The sequence below is a fragment of the Pristis pectinata genome, chromosome 20 (genome assembly GCF_009764475.1).
Source record: "Pristis pectinata isolate sPriPec2 chromosome 20, sPriPec2.1.pri, whole genome shotgun sequence".
In the NCBI taxonomy this organism is placed as follows: domain Eukaryota; kingdom Metazoa; phylum Chordata; class Chondrichthyes; order Rhinopristiformes; family Pristidae; genus Pristis; species Pristis pectinata.
In genome coordinates this window covers 1,200,409-1,216,905 of record NC_067424.1, presented here as the reverse complement: position 1 = coordinate 1,216,905, position 16,497 = coordinate 1,200,409, and the positions used below count along the sequence as shown (strand labels likewise).

Sequence of the window (16,497 nt, the reverse complement as noted above, 5' to 3'; positions counted from 1 at the left end):
TAATACCTTATAAATGGGAACTAAGAAAAAGTCAAGGTAATCAGGCAAAGTCTACACAGTTGTGTGAAAGGGAAGTCATGTGACCGACATTACAGTTCTTCAAAGAAATAATGGGTGGTGTAGATACGGGAACTGGTTGATATACCAAGATCTCCAGAAGCATGAGAGAGAGCGAGAGAGAGAGCGAGAGAGAGAGCGAGAGAAAGAGAGAGAGAGAGAGAGAGAGAGAGAGAGAGAGAGAGAGAGAGAGAGAGAGAGATCTTTATTAGTCACATGTACATCGAAACACACAGTGAAATGTATCTTCTGTGTAGAGTGTTCTGGGGGCAGCCCACAAGTGTCGTCATGCTTCCGTTGCCAACATAACATGCCCACAACTTCCTAACCTGTACGTCTTTGGAATGTGGGAGGAAACCCGAGCACCTGGAGGAAACCCACGCAGACACGGGGAGAACGTACAAACTCCTTACAGACAGCAGTTGGAATTGAACATGGGTCGCTGGCGCTGTAATAGCGCTACACTACTGTCCCTGCCCTTAGATTTGCATCAAAGGTTATTGCAGAAAGTAAAAGGTCAGGGTGTAGGAGCTGAATTCTTGGCTCAGATACATGCTGTGGGGCTCAGAGTCGGTGTAAATGGGACCTCTCCTGCTTGACAAAATGTAATGAGTGGTGCATCAGTCTGGGGCCTCAGGTGTTGACTTGGATGGAGAACCAAAATCCTGGTTGGTAAATCTGGAGGTGATACAAAGTAAATGGCAAAGAGGATGTGGGTGTCCTGGGAAAGGGAGCTCGCGTTCTCCGTGGGCACCCTGGTTGAGTTCCGTGCTCGGTGGGCCCCTCAGGGGATCGTGTGTGTCGTGGGCGGTGAGAATGCGATTCTTCTCTGAAGTGTTGCATGGTGCATTTAGCGGGTGTTGTGTTGTGTGTGCGTTTCGCGGGTGTTTAGTCAGTGTTATTTTGCTGTAGTTACGTGGATGCTTAGTTTGTTTTCTTCTCTTTCTGTATTAGTTGTAGTGTATTGACACTGGTTGTCCTTTTGTAGTGCTTTTAGTTAATAAACGTTTATATAATTTAAAAAAAGTGAAGAGGAGATAAGGAGGCTACAGAGGGCTATCTGGGCAAAGATCTGGCAGTTGGAATATGACTTGGGTAAATGTGAAATTGTCACAGAGTTATACAGCAGGGAAACAGGCCCTTTGGCCCAACTGGTCCATGCTGACCAAGATTCCCATCCAAGCTGGTCCCATTTTCCTTCGTTTGGCTCATATCCCTCTAAACCTTTCCTGTCCATGTACCTGTCAAGTGTCTTTTAATGTACTTGCCTCACCCACTTCATCTGGCAGCTCGTCCCATATACTGACCACCCTCTGGGTGAAAAAGTTGCCCTTCAGGTTCCTATTAAATCTCTCCCCTCTCACCTTAAACCTGTGCCCTCTAGTTCTTGATTCCCCAACCCTGGGAAACAGACTGTGCATTCACCCTGTCGATGCCCCTCTATTTTATACACCTGATTTTATACATCCCTCATTTTATGATGCTGCAATGAGAAAGGTCCCAGCCTACTCAACCTCTCTCCAGAACACAATCCCTTGGGTCCTGGCAACATCCTTGTAAATCTCCTCTGCGCTCTTTCCGCTTAATGGCATCTTTCATACAGCAGGGCGACCAAAACTGAACACAATATTCCAAATATCCACCAAATTTGGAAATTGTCCACAGTCCACATTGTTCAAATTCCAAATTGTCCACCTTGGCAGGAGAAATAAAGAAGCCCATTTTCTAAAGGTGAGGGACTGCAGAGTGCTGAGAATCAGAGGGCTGGGAGTGTCCCAGTGTATGGTTTACAAAAGGCACAGCAGGTGATCAGGGAAGCTGACAGGATGTGATTACTTATTGCAATGGGAATTGTAGACAATGGTAGGGAGGTTACATTTCAGTTACACGGGGCACTGGGGACACCACAACTGGAGGGCTGTGGATGGGACTGGTCTCTTTAAAGAAGGGATGATAGTGTATTGGCTTGGAACGGGTGGCACAGACTGGGCTCGGATCCCCTGGAGTTGATTGAAACTCACAAGACCTTGAGGGGTCTGGACAGGGTGGGTGTGGGGAGGATGGTTCCTTGTGGGAGAATCTAGAACCAGGGCTCTCTGGTTGAGAATACAGGGTTGTCCATGTGTGAGAAGAGACAAGCATCACACAAAGGACCGGAGGAACTCAGTGGGTCAAGCAGCATCCGTGGAGGAAAATGGACAGTCCACGTTTCGGGTCGAGACCCTTCACCTGGACTGTAAAGAAGGAAGGGAGATGGGGGGACGGGGGGGGGGGGAGCAAGAGTTGGCAGCTGACAGGTGGATCCAGGTGAGGGGGGGATGAACGGACCTGGCCCTCAATTTATCTGCAGAGGAAGAATGTTTCTGAAGTTGTCCATTAGGTAAATATGTGTGAACCTTAAAGTGGGAACTGAAGGAGTCCGGATCTGATCTGGATTTCAGATAACACAAGGACTGTTCTAGTCACTGTACTTGTCACCCCCTCAGTAGCCTAGAACACATTTGGCCAGTCATTTTATTTAGTAATCAAACGATGCTTCGTAACACAACTGGCACCCTAACCATCCTCTGCACTCACTGCCAGTGCACAATCTGTAGCAGACGTGCCAGTCACTTGGCAGGGCCACTCTGAGAACATCTGGAGCCAGGTGTAGGGGATGGAGCAGGAACCGGTTGTGACTGATGGTAAAATCCATGCTGCCATTGGGTAGGGTGAGAGATTCTACGTTAGGTGGGGCCATGCAGCACTAACAGTGGATGATTCCTTGACCAAGGACACATTGAGAGAAACCACTGTACCCAACTATAATGCTCCACCCTCCCCCCACCTTTTTATACAGGCTCTCTCCCCTCTGACATTCAGTCCAAGTGAAGGGTCTCAACCCGAAACCTTGACTGTCCATTTTCCTCCACAAATGCTGCCTGACCCACTGAGTTCCTCCAGAAGTTTGTGTGGTGTACCAAACAAAGGTCCAATTATGATTTAACTTTGTCTTTTGTTGTCTGCCCACATACCTCAGTCGCTCTACCTATAGTGTTCTCGTTCCGGGAGGAGGATAGAACGAGCCAGGATGTTATGTCTGCTTCGAGGCTCCACAGGAGTCAGGCTCTGAAATGGAACAGTTTCTCCTGTGGGAAAGTCCATTTCAGCCACTAAACTTCAGATTGTTAGCAAAACTGTCGGTTTTAGAAGCTGATATCTGACTGCTGTTGCTGTGCCATTTTATCAACCTTTGAGCGGTGAAGGGTTGGTCATCAACATCTGCGGGTGCACCACACGCTGAGGTTATTTCAGTGTGTGTCACTATCACCCAGAGCGAGAAGTTACCTCAGCAAATGCCAAGAGAGGAATAATTAACCTGATAATGTTTTATCAAGTTACTTTTATTTATATACAACAACAGTACAAAGTGATTCTGGCTTGCAAAATAGGAGCGATTCATATATACAATAGGTACACAATATAACAAATAGGAACGGTTTTTAAACTGAGCAACAAACACTCTGCTGGAGGAACTCAGCGGGTCGAGCAGGATCTGTGGGAGGAACGGAATTGGTGACATTTCAGGTTGAAACCCTGCATCGGGACTGTTTTGCTGCAAGGTTTCGGCCTGAATCCTCGACAATTCCTCTCCCCCCACAGATGCTGCTTGACCTGCTGAGTTCCTCCAGCAGATCGTCTGTTGCTCCAGATTCCAGCATCTGCTGTCTCCTGTGTCTCCACGATTTTTAAATAGTTTAGTGGATCATCCTCACCCCAACAGTGTTCTTCAAACTGACCTGGAACATTCCCTTCACATTGCAGAGCTCCAGTTTTCACTGCACAATAGCCAGAGGGCCAGAGATGGTCTGGGGTGAAAGATGAGGGATCCGGTGAACAGAACAGGGTTTCTACAGAACACTGACAGGATAAAGCACTGTTTAAATTGGTGACAATAACTGGATGGCAGCTTTATATTGCCTCTGTAATGGGATAATTATGAACAGAACGGATTTTGTCTTTGTGGTCCAAATACCAAGAAAGGGATAAAGATTGGTGTTCTTGGATAGGAAAGGTTTAGAGGGACATGGACAAAACACAGGTAAATGGGACCTTGGTCGGCATGGATGGGTTGTGCCAACAGGCCTGTTTCCGCGCTCCACCACTCTATGGTGTAGTTCAGATGGTCAACTTGAGCAGATCAAATTTCATTACTCTGAGGTGACTTCACTGCATCATCTTTACCTTGCCAGTCCAATGAAAAATGTTAAATCAATGTCTCTCTGGATGGTTTATGGTTGAATTGTTCTGCAAACATTTGTTCTGGTGATCTAGTCACTGATGAATAACTATTGAATAAATTGTACAGTTTGCCCTGTTACAGCTTCCCAGCATTCCTGTAACGCTCTTTCTCCGATTATCTGAATGTTGATTTCTTACATTCCAAACCAACAATTACTGGATGCCTGAGCAACTGTTCATTAGTGAATATCCTGAAGGATTTTAAATGTTGTCATAGGAATTCTACCAGATGTTTAAAAAACATGAATAACCAATTTGTGATGAGTGATTTGGAATCAATGTGATTAAGTTGAACTGATGACAATCATGGACACACGAGGCTCATTCAGTGCTGGGTGAAGCAGCTCAACTGTTTGGAATTGCAAGCTCAGGTCTTGCTGCTTAAGTGACAGTTGTGATTAAACATTTCAGCGTTTAATTGGAAACGTGGAGTACAGCCGCGCGCATACTGTGTGCGTACAGCCGTGCATACACGCACACATACAGCCCCGCACACACACTGAGCGCGTACAGCCACGCACGCACACTGAGCACGTACAGCCATACATCTACAGCTTTAAACAGAGATGTTTCCCGAGAGGTAAACAATAACCTGAAGCATAGAACAACATATGAAGGAGTGTCACCTGTGTGTCCTTATCATTTTACAATAAGACTGCTCAGCCTAACTTATAGCAACCCTGCTCGGAGTAACGGATTAGTTCAGGTTCTGACTAACAGCATGCAGAGGAACAACTCACAAAACTACTTTCCAAACAAAAATGTTGCACAACATCTGGCACCACGTGCCATTCATTCAACATCTGGTACAGTACCATCAAAACATCCGGTACTGTGCTATCCGGTCAACATCTGGTACTGCGTGCATTCCATTCATATCTGGTTCTATGCCATCCAGCCAACATCTGGCTCCAAGCCATCCACTCACTCTGCCCGTACACAGATTGACACTCCATTTGCTCCTCTCTTCCAGTTTCAATACCCATTCGCAGCCACTGATTCAGAAACATTAGGTGAAACTATGTCAAACACAATAGACAGCTTCTCACAAATGTGCAAATAACACCACCCACATCTTTGTACAGGAACTGAATTACTAGAGAACCAAGCACAACAGCAATAAAAAGTAGTTCTGGGTTTCCCTTCTCACTCAGAGGTATGGACAATATTTACATTTCTACAGGTTGTGTGGAGCCAGGTCATGCACTTCGAACACCTTTGGTTTCTCAATGTGGAAGGGGGGGAAGGTGAAGTAGTTCGGAAGGATTTTCACAGATTCTGCTGTTGCCGTTGTATGACAGGAGACAGTAACATAAAATCTTTGGCACTGCACCTCTTCTAACCCTCGCCTTGCCTTGTGCGCTGGCAGTCTGTGCCTCCCTCTGAGTAACCTCGGTCTGTGCCACCAACGTTCAGCTGGTAACTTCCACACACTGTGGGGAGCAAACACCTCACCTCGGAGCATCTTCCCTTGTTCTGCTTCCTACCTGCTGGCTCCCAGCGCACCAAAGGCCGGCTCAGCCACCAACACTGGAGGTGCCCAAGTCTCGCCTGGTCAGGTTCCCACAAACCTGCCGCAATGACACCGAGAGAGGGAAACACGTCGGAGCAATGAGAACCTGAACCCTCTCAATAACTTGAGGAACATCAGAGCCCAAACACAAATTATTCCCAGTACAGACACCATTCTAATGTCATTGCTGGTGATGCAAATCAACACTGCAAACCGATCTGGTTCTTGGCAAATCGAGCTGCTCCCGTTTGGGGTGAGGATGCGGCAGTGGGTCCCGGGAGCTCCAGCGTGGTGCCGTCCTCAGTCGCTGCCGAGGGAAGCCCACTGAGATTTATTGGGGCAGGTCCAGCCAATTCCACCTTTAGCTGACACACCCTTCTGTGATCCCCTGCCTGGGATACTGAGCTGATCAGTCCCATCCTTCCCAGTGACCGGATTTGATGAAAGGGAAGACATCCTGCTCAGGCAGTGTTTGTCATCAGGTTCCCCTCCCTGAGGAAACACAACAGTCGGGAAGGACAGTCAGGGGATGAGGATACCACAGAAAGGGGCAGTTATGCACTGCAGTAGGGATCAGTGAAAGACAGGATTGGGATTGACAGGATCATCGACACTGGCATTGATGGATTCCCAGTATAACGTTTCCCACTGTGCCACAGAATTACATTCAAGGTTGAAGCCACAATGTGCAGCACAAACCTCAGGTTGCACACTGACTAGTGTTATCACACAGAATAGTTCAGTGATATAGCAGCAATGATGGAATTTTCATCTGCAGAATGAATGCAGAAGTAACATTAAAAAACAGACAATGCCAATGCACAGATGACTTTGTCTTCACGTGTGCAGAAATGTTCTGTATCGGAATGATAGAGGTTGTGGTGAAGCAGGGTTGGCATTGACCAAAGAAAGGCAAAGGCTGCAGCCAAAAGTTCCCACACTTCTGTTTGTGAAGTCCCCTGTTCTTTAGTCGAACTTCACTGGGAGCATGGTGCCACCAGCCTGTCTCCTTGGTGGAAGAGGCTTTGGCCAGTTGTGCGTGATTGTGGTGCCGGTGAGAGGTGTTCTCGCAGCAGCAGGGAGGTAACGTCTACGGCACTGTGCCGAGTTCACCGCGCGGTTCCCATCCCAGCCACAGAAACTGCCCACATTGGTCATTAGCACCAAGTCCTGGTCCAATGATCAGTAAACGAAGAACAATTAGCTGTACTTCCAAAGTTACCTTTGGGAAAGGTAAACCATTTTATCAAGCTTATCAGAATCCCAACTGCAAGTCAACTAAAGGTAGTATTGTGAACACAGCTGTATTCAAAGAAACAGAAAACAGAGGCACCCAGCCCCTTTCAAACTGAAACAGCCATCTCAGCCACTGGGCAAGGATTGGCCATGGGATGACCACAGGTCCATGCTTGGTTCTTGCCATCTCACAGCTTCCCTTTCTCCAGCGCTCACTGTCGATTCTAGGTCCTGAAGACACAGTGCTCAACTCTCTAGGGACATGGCGGCGATCAGCTGCTCCACTTTGTACGAGAGTCGCTGTCTCCGGGCTTGTTCGTCTTGTTCCAGGGCAGCAGTTATCTGCAAAAGGAAGAGAATGTGAGGCTGCCATCAGAAGGTTTTCTACAAGTGTGACAACTCACAGGGCAGAGGGGAAATTATCTCTGTTGTGTGGAATTAGCAAACCCTGGAAGGAGTGGTTGTGGCACTGGTGTAGGGGCAGAAGACTGACTGGAGTGGGCAACCTGGGCAGAGGTTTGGGCTACTACACATTCAAGGACTTTGCAGAGAAAACCAAGGTTGGAGATGAGTAGTACTGTGCAAGGGAGGTGTTTGGGGATCTTTTAGACAGGGTGATGACATCAGGAGAGGTGTGAGGGAAGGGTTAATACTACCAGCTGACATAGGGCCAGAGTGGATGGCGAGTGCTTTAGTGGGAGCCCTACCAGGCAGCAGGAGAGTGGTGGAGGTTCTCAGGGACAGGGTGGCTCAGACACATCAGGAAGTGAAAGAGGGAAAAACAAAGATGGCAGGAGAGGTTTTGAAGTTTTGCCCAGTGGATCAGGAGAAGGAAGCAAAGCAGCAGAGGCCATTGTAACCCAGTCCTTGAGCTCCTGCCACGTTCCTGGTGGTGAGGATGGAGGAGATGGGAGAGGGACTGAGGAAGCTGATCTCCTATCCATACCGACACTGACCCCTTTCATTGCACCAATCAGCTTTCTTACGGGACTTTATTAGACCCTTCCTGAAAATCCATGAAACCTTCTTCTGCATTCCATGTTATCGCATCGACATTTTCAATCAGCTCCGTTAATCGCGATTTGCCTTTAACAAACCTCTGCTGGCTCCCTTCATTAACTCAAACTTCTCCCAGGGCCCATTAATCAATTCTTTAATTATTGTTTCTAAAAGTTTCCCCGACACTGAGAGTTAAACTGGCTGGTCTGCAGGTACGGTCCTCTCCTGAACAAGGAGGTCACGTTTAACATTCCCCAGCCCTCTGTCTCCTCCCCGATGTCAGGGGAAACTGGGAGATAATGACAGCCCATTCTGACCTTTACTCCCTCTTCTAACCTCTGCTCCCTCCTGCCTCAGTAATCAAGGGTACATCCTACCCAGACAAGGTGATGTCCATTTAAAACATACCCAGTGCCTTCCCTCCTCGATGTTCACCTGTCCATTACCCCACAACCTCCCCTTCCCAGGTGTTGGCAGTATGGTCTTCTCTGGTGAAGGCCGAGACCCTGTCCTCAGTATTCCAGCCCTGCCTTCTGCCTGCAGATCACAATACTCCCACCTTGTCTCTTACCACCTGCTCACCATTCACATTGCTGCATCAGACTTTGGGCTCCCTTTTACATTCACTCTGCTCGTCCAATTTTCCTCTCAGCTTGCTGTATTCCTTCTAGTTCTGACTTAAATTATTCATCTGATGTGATTTTTTTTGTTTCATCATGTTTTCATTTTACTTTGTCATTCAGGATACTTTGGGTTTGAGACTAAATTATTTCAACAAAAAGACAACTGCCTGGCTGAGGCAAATTATTTCCAGGGACTTGGGCTGATCTCCTAATTACATCTCTCCTTTTGGTGCGCTGTGACTTTAGCTGGCTGCCTTTTCAGTAATATTATTAGCAACACATTCACAGTCAGCCTCAAACTGCGAACACTGCAAACTGATGCTGTGCGTCTGGACTGAGAAATGGTGGCATTGACTTTCTGTAAATGGAGCTCCAGAAATATTTGCAGCAGATACAGGAGAGGGAGAAATGGACACAGAGCCTTAATTGGACCATTACTTCACATGCAAGAAGCACTGTTTGCCCAGAATCATTTATTGCCCTATTCACTAAGGCAATGATGTTCTGAATATTCCTAATGAATATTACCCATCAGATTACAAAGCACGTATCACGAGTTTTTATGTGCAGCAGTCTCCAGCTGAAGTAAAATATAATTTTGCTTTATTCTAGACCAAATGATACCCAAGTGCTTAATGTGGTACTAAAGAATAGCTAATATCAAACCAACACTGCAGATAACGAGCATAAAATGTTGAGATTGGTGGTAATTTGTAGTAATGAGATTTTTCTATATTACTACCTGTTTATCTGGTGAAATTACTGTCTTTGGCGGTGGATGGCATGTTAAATAAAGTTCCTTACCGCCTCGAATGAACAGCTCCAAACTCCTCATTTATTCATGCACTTTCTGTTGGTTACCTCATCAGTGCAGCTGTGAACCCCTCCATGGGATCTACAGCAGAAGTGATTCAGAGGCCAGGAACTCTATTACATTCTCCACTTTGGAACAGTGCTGTATTTAAATTGTTAGCTGCAGCCACAGTGTGAACCATCATATTAAATGCTCCCACGTCACACTTTCTCTTCCCAGAGTTCAGGTATAGTACAACGCTCCAGCAAGTCCCAGAGACTGTCCTACCAGAAATTACAGCGATAATGTGCTAAGATCATTTCAGAGAATGAAATAGAAGATTTGCTGAGATTTTTGATCTAAGATTCCTGAAGTGATAACTGGTATCAGACTTTGCCATCTGATCAGAACAACATCAATTTCTGAACTCTGGGACAACATATTAAGGAGGTTACTTTAAATGTATTTTGAAAATCAAAGTGTGGATGACTGTAGGCTTGTAGAAACAGTCAAACCTCTCTGTATATTCTTATATATCAAGGGGCGCTATCTGTGGATGAATTAAACAATTATTTGCAGTAGTAACTGTGAGCAGTTGGTGTGCCATTGAACTTACACCAGGACACTGAGCCAGGAACTGAAACTCACCTCTTCACTGTATTTGGTGACGTAGGAGTAGATTTCGTTCAGTGCACTCAGCATGTTAAATTCACTGACGTGCAGACGAGACTGCTCGGCCAGGTAGGCATTCATATCCTGATCACTGATTGCAGGCATTTTGGTGATATCAGCATAGTACCTGGGAGACAAAACACACAGCAGTGGCACTTCAGTGTTTGTCAGATAACAGGAGCAGGCCAGTCGGCCCCTCAATCCTAGCCTGCCATTCACTGTGATCATAGCTGATCTGTCCCAGACCTCATCCCCTCCCCTGTGGCAGCACCATGTTACATCCCCTCCACCCTGTCCCACACTGTTACACCCCCCTCCACCCCCCACCCCCCTCATCCCACACTGTTACACCCCCCTCCACCCCCCACCCCCCTCATCCCAGTTACACCCCCCTCCACCCCCCACCCCCTCATCCCACAGTTTCACCCCCCTCCACCCCATCCCACAGTTACACCCCCCTCCACCCCCCACCCCATCCCACACTGTTACACCCCCCTCCACCCCCCACCCCCTCATCCCACACTGTTACACCCCCCTCCACCCCCCACCCCCTCATCCCAGTTACACCCCCCTCCACCCCCCACCCCCTCATCCCACAGTTTCACCCCCCTCCACCCCATCCCACAGTTACACCCCCCTCCACCCCCCACCCCCTCATCCCACACTGTTACACCCCCCTCCACCCCCCACCCCCCTCATCCCACACTGTTACACCCTCCTCCACCCCCCACCCCCCATCCCACACTGTTACACCCCCCCACCCCCATCCCACAGTAACACCCCCCACTCTGTCCCACATTGACACCCCCCACCCCATCCCACACTATTACACCCCCCCACCCTGTCCCACACTGACACCCCCTCCACCCCCATCCCACACTTACACCCCCCCACCCCGTCGCACACTGACACCCCCCACCCCATCCCACACTGACGCCCCCCCTCCACCCCCATCCCACACTGTTACACCCCCTCCATGCCCCACCCCTGTCCCACACTGTGTGACACCCCCCTACACTGTGCCATTGGAGACTGGAAAAGACACGTCAGACAAGTCCCACTGCACACAGATATTACTGAGGTCTACTGACAGCTCTGGTTCACAAATCACTGGAAGGTGGACAGGCTGACATTGAACATGTTGGGATCATAGGATATTTATGGCTTGTGAGGAATCAGGCTAACTCTGCCTGTGAACAGTCCCAGAGAGAGTCAGGTGAACTCTGCCTGTGAACAGTCCTAGACAGAGTCAGGCAAACTCTGCCTGTGAACAGTCCCAGAGTCAGGCTGGGAGATGGGACTTGGAACGAGAGGCGGGAGTTTTCAAAAGTGCTGAGTCTCTGTGCTTGGTGTTCTCTTTCAGTGAGCAAGACCCTGACAGAGGCACACTTGCATGTTGTTAGTAATAATCAGCTAATCAGCTAATCAGCAGCAGCCAATAAAAAGAGCTAGGGTTAAGCTGAATGGCCATTTTGGAGTGGTTCAGTGTTGGGGGGGGGCGGAGTTGGGGGGGCAGTGTTGGGGGGGGGCGGAGTTGGGGGGGCAGTGTTGGGGGGGGGGCGGAGTTGGGGGGGCAGTGTTGGGGGGGGGCGGAGTTGGGGGGGGCAGTGTTGGGGGGGGGCGGAGTTGGGGGGGGGCGGAGTTGGGGGGGGCGGAGTTGGGGGGGCAGTGTTGGGGGGGGCGGAGTTGGGGGGGCAGTGTTGGGGGGGCGGAGTTGGGGGGGCAGTGTTGGGGGGGGCGGAGTTGGGGGGGCAGTGTTGGGGGGGGCGGGGTTGGGGGGGCAGTGTTGGGGGGGGGCGGAGTTGGGGGGGCGGTGGGGGGGGGGGGCGGAGTTGGGGGGGCAGTGTTGGGGGGGCGGAGTTGGGGGGGCAGTGTTGGGGGGGGCGGAGTTGGGGGGGCAGTGTTGGGGGGGGCGGAGTTGGGGGGGCAGTGTTGGGGGGGGCGGAGTTGGGGGGGCGGAGTTGGGGGGGCAGTGTTGGGGGGGCGGAGTTGGGGGGGGGGCGGAGTTGGGGGGGCAGTGTTGGGGGGGCGGAGTTGGGGGGGCAGTGTTGGGGGGGGCGGAGTTGGGGGGGCAGTGTTGGGGGGGCAGTGTTGGGGGGGGCGGAGTTGGGGGGGCAGTGTTGGGGGGGGCGGAGTTGGGGGGGCAGTGTTGGGGGGGGGCGGAATTGGGGGGCAGTGTTGGGGGGGCGGAATTGGGGGGCAGTGTTGGGGGGGGAACTGGGGGGATGGGGGAACTGGGGGGATGGGGGACTGGGGACTGAGGGACTGAGGCTTCGGTGAGAAGAGGTGACCTGGGTGAGCGGAGTGTGAGCAGCCCTTTAAAAAACAAAGGACTCAGTAAGAAGGCACAGCTAAGAACAGGTGAGGTCTTTATTTTGTTGTCTGTAAATCCTTCGTCCTTGATTCGGTGTAGGCAGGATGGCAGTTAGGGCAGTGGAATGCTCCTCCTGTAATATGTGGGATGTCAGGGAACCTCACCATCTCCCTGACTACATCTACAGGAAGTGCACCCAGCTGTAGATCCTGACTGACCAGGTCAAGGAAATGGAGCTGGAGTTGGATGTACTCAGGATCATCTGGAAAGCTGAAAACCTCACAGATGAGACTTTTACTGAGGTGGTCACACCCAGGGTCCAAACTTCAGATAGATAGGTGACCACCAGGAGAAGTAAGGGGAGTAAGCAGTCAGACAGGGTTCCCCTGTGACCATACCCCTCAGCCGCAAGTCTACCCCTCTGGATGCTGCTGGGGGAGGGGGGTGGAGGACCTATCAGGGCACAGCAGCAGCAGCCAGGTCAGTGGCACTGTGGCCGGCTCTGTGGCTCAGCAGGGAAGGGTAAAGTCAGACAGAGCAATAGTGATAGGAGACTCGATAGTTAGGGGGGCAGACAGGAGATTCTGTGGCCAAGAAAGAGATACCAGGATGGTGTGTTGCCTCCCAGGTGCTAGGGTCAAGGATGTCTCAGAGTGACTGCAGAATATTTTCAAGGGGGAGGGTGAGCAGCCAGAGGTGGTGGTGCACATTGGCACCAATGACACAGGTAGAAAGGGGGAAGAGGTCCTGCGCAGTGAGTGTAGGGAGTTAGGAAAGAGGCTGAAGAGCAGGACCTCCAAGGTAGTAATCTCCGGATTACTGCCGGTGCCATGTGCTAGTCAGGGGAGGAACAGGATGATAGAACAGATGAATGAGTGGCTGAGGAACTGGTGCAGGGGGCAGAGTTTCAGGTTCCTGGGTCATTGGAACCTCTTCTGGGGCAGGGGCGACCTGTACAAGAGGGATGGGTCGCACCTGAACTGGAAGGGAACCAATATTCTGGCTGGGAGGTTCGCCAGTGCTACTCGGGATGGTGTAAACGAGTTCGGCAGGGGGATGGGAACCAGAGCACTGGGTCAGAAAGTGGAGGGATCAAGAGGAAGGCAGATGTCAGGGCCAGTAAACACAGGCAGGAGCAAAGTAACAGACACGATGGGACAGACAATCTGAAGTGTGTGTTTGAATGCTGGGAGTATTATGGGTAAGGCTGATGGATCAGTACAGGGAACTATGATGGAGACACAAAAAATTATGCAGATGCTGGAATCTGGAGCAATACACAAAAAATACTGGAAGAACTCAGCAGGTCAGGCAGCATCCGTGGAGGGAAATACAGTCGATGTTTTGGGCCGAGACCCTTCATCAGGAGTGGAAAGGAAGAGGGCAGAAGCCAGAATAAGAAGGTGGGGGAAGGGGGAGGAGCGCACGCAGGCAGAGACAGGAGATAGGTGAGTCCAGGTGAGAGGGGGAAGGTAGTGGTGGGGGGGTGTAGAAAAGATGTAAGAAGCTCAGAGGTGATAGGTAGAAGAGCCAAAGGGCTGAAGAAGGAATCCAGTAGGAGAGGGCAGTGGACCATGGAATAAAGGAATGGGGAGGGGAGGGGAGGAGAGGAGATGGGCAGGTCATCAAGGTGGGGAAAGGGAGTCACAGGAATAAGGGAAGACAAAGGAGCGGGGTGGTGGAATATTGAGGAACAGATTAAGGAAAGGACAGGGAGATGAGTGTGGACCGTGCTAATATGCTGGGGCATTTCAAGATAAGAGGTACTGTCAGGTCTCTCGAAGAGCATTAAGGTGGAGAAGTCCTGAAAGACAGGATAGTGGTCGATGGGACTTATTCTAGCTGGAGGTCTGTGACTAGTGGCGTTCCTCGGGGATCCGTACTGGGACGTCTGCGGTTTGTGATGTATATAAATGACCTGGATGAAGATGTACATGGGTGGGTTAGTAAATTTGCAGAAGATACAAAGATTGGTGGAGCTGTGGATGGTGCAGAAGACTGGCAAAGGATACAGCCGGATATCGATCAGTTGCAGATATGGACAAAGTTCAACCCGGCCAAGTGTGAAGTGTTGCACCTTGGGAGATCAAATGTAAAGGGACAGTACACCATTAATGGCAGGACCCTTAACAGCGTTGATGAGCAGAGGGATCTTGGGGTCCAAGTTCATAGCTCCCTGAAAGTAGCTACACAGGTTGATAGGGCGGTAAAGAAGGCATACGGCACGCTTGTCTTCATTAGTCGAGGCACTGAGTTCAAGAGTCAGGAAGTTATGTTGCAGCTTTATAAAACTTTACTTTGGCCGCATTTGGAGTATTGCATTCAGTTCTGGTCACCCCATTATAGGAAGGATGTCGAGGCTTTGGAGAGGGTGCAGAAGAGGTTTACCAAGGTGTTGCCTGGATTAGAGGGCGTGTGCTATAAGGAGAGGTAGGAGAAACTTGTTGTTCTCTCTGGAGAAGCGGAAGCTGAGGGGAGATCTGATCGAGGTTTATAAGATTATGAGAGGCGTAGACAGAGTAGACAGCCAGTATCTTTTCCCCAAGGGTTCAAATGTCTAATACCAGAGGGCATGCATTGAAGGTGAGAGGGGGCAAGTTCAAAGGAGATGTGCGGGGCAAGTTTTTGCAGTGGTGGGTGCCTGGAATGTGCTGCCTGGGGTGATGGGGGAGGCAGATACGATAGGGGTGTTCGAGAAGCTCTTAGATGGGCCCATGGATGTGAGGGAAATGGTAGGGTGTGGACATTGTGTGGGCAGAAGGGATTAGTTTAGTTGGGCATTTTATTACTAATGTAATTGGATCAGCACAACATTGTGGGCTGAAGGGCCTGTTTCTGTGCTGTTCTATAATCTGCCTGTGGACATAGACCACTAAATGGGCAAAAGTGAAATGGTTGGCAACACAATACAACATGTGGTCAGCACAGAGATGATGGGCTGAAGGGCCTGGTGCTGTGCCGTCCTGTTCTATAACACTGAATATATCACTGAGGGAGACTGGGCCACTGACTCGGCTAGTGGGACCTGAGCTAATCATCCCAACACGTGATCAAATCCCAATACAGCAGCTGCAGGATGTTTCATTAAATCTGGAATGAAAGGCATCAATAATGGTGACCATTAAACTGCTGGATTGTTGCAAACACCCATCTGGTTCACTGTTTCCTCTCTGTGCTCCGCTTTCGTCTTGCGTCCCGAGGACCTGCTGATGTGTTGATTGGCTGCTGTAAATCACTCCTGAGTGGCACAGAAATCGAAGGGTGGTTGATGGGAGTGAGAGGGGGAGTAAGTTGCAGGGGTGCTGGGAATGTGGGGGGAGCCCCACTGATGGGTGGGTTCTGCTGGGAACCAGCATGATCCCAAAGGACCAAATGGCCTCGTGTTGTAGGAAACAAGGAAGGTCCCCATCCCTCCATGGTCTGGACTGTGTGTGACTCCAGACCACAAGAGTTCAATGTGACGGTTCCCAATAATGAATTGAAGTTTGGACTTTCACTCAGTGAACACGTTGCCATTGTTTGTGTTACTGCAGAGTGTGGCAATTGTGGACTGCAGCAAGGTGCACACGGTAGGAAACTGGAGGTTTCTAGCACATACTGAACTGAGTCACCTTGCTTTAAACAGTGACCACAAACCAGGGAACTGCCAATCCATTTCATTTCCAAACCGAATTAGTGGTTCATTGTCCTGTGTTCCAACGCACCTTTAATTACCATAATGGAACATAGAACAGTACAGCACAGGAACAGGATGTTGTGCTGGACTAATTAAACTAGTCCCTCCTGAGTGCATAATGTCCATCTCCATTCTCTGCACATCCATGTGCCTGTCTAAGGGCCTCTTAAATGCCTCTATCGTATCTGCCTCCACCACCACCCCTGGCAGCACATTCCAGGCACCCACCGCTCTCTTGTGTCTCTAACAAAGATACCTTGCCCCCCACATCTCCTTTGAACTTTCCCACTCTCACTTCAATTGCATGCCTGTTAGTATTAGACATTTCGATCC

General features: G+C 49.9%; 1 protein-coding gene across 2 annotated transcripts in view; it reads right to left on the bottom strand.

Annotated features, from left to right (window-relative positions):
- Positions 1–3,424: 3,424 nt before the first annotated feature.
- Positions 3,425–16,497, bottom strand: part of LOC127580813 (plexin-A2-like) — a 470,755-nt gene continuing 457,682 nt past the window's right edge. For both annotated transcript variants that reach the window (XM_052034725.1, XM_052034724.1), the window contains exons 31-32: positions 10,151–10,301; positions 3,425–7,429 (exon numbers count right to left, since the gene is read on the bottom strand). In XM_052034725.1, coding sequence (XP_051890685.1) covers positions 7,334–7,429; positions 10,151–10,301 — 247 coding nt within the window. In that variant the 3' untranslated portion in view covers positions 3,425–7,333. The remainder of the gene's footprint in view (positions 7,430–10,150; positions 10,302–16,497) is intronic.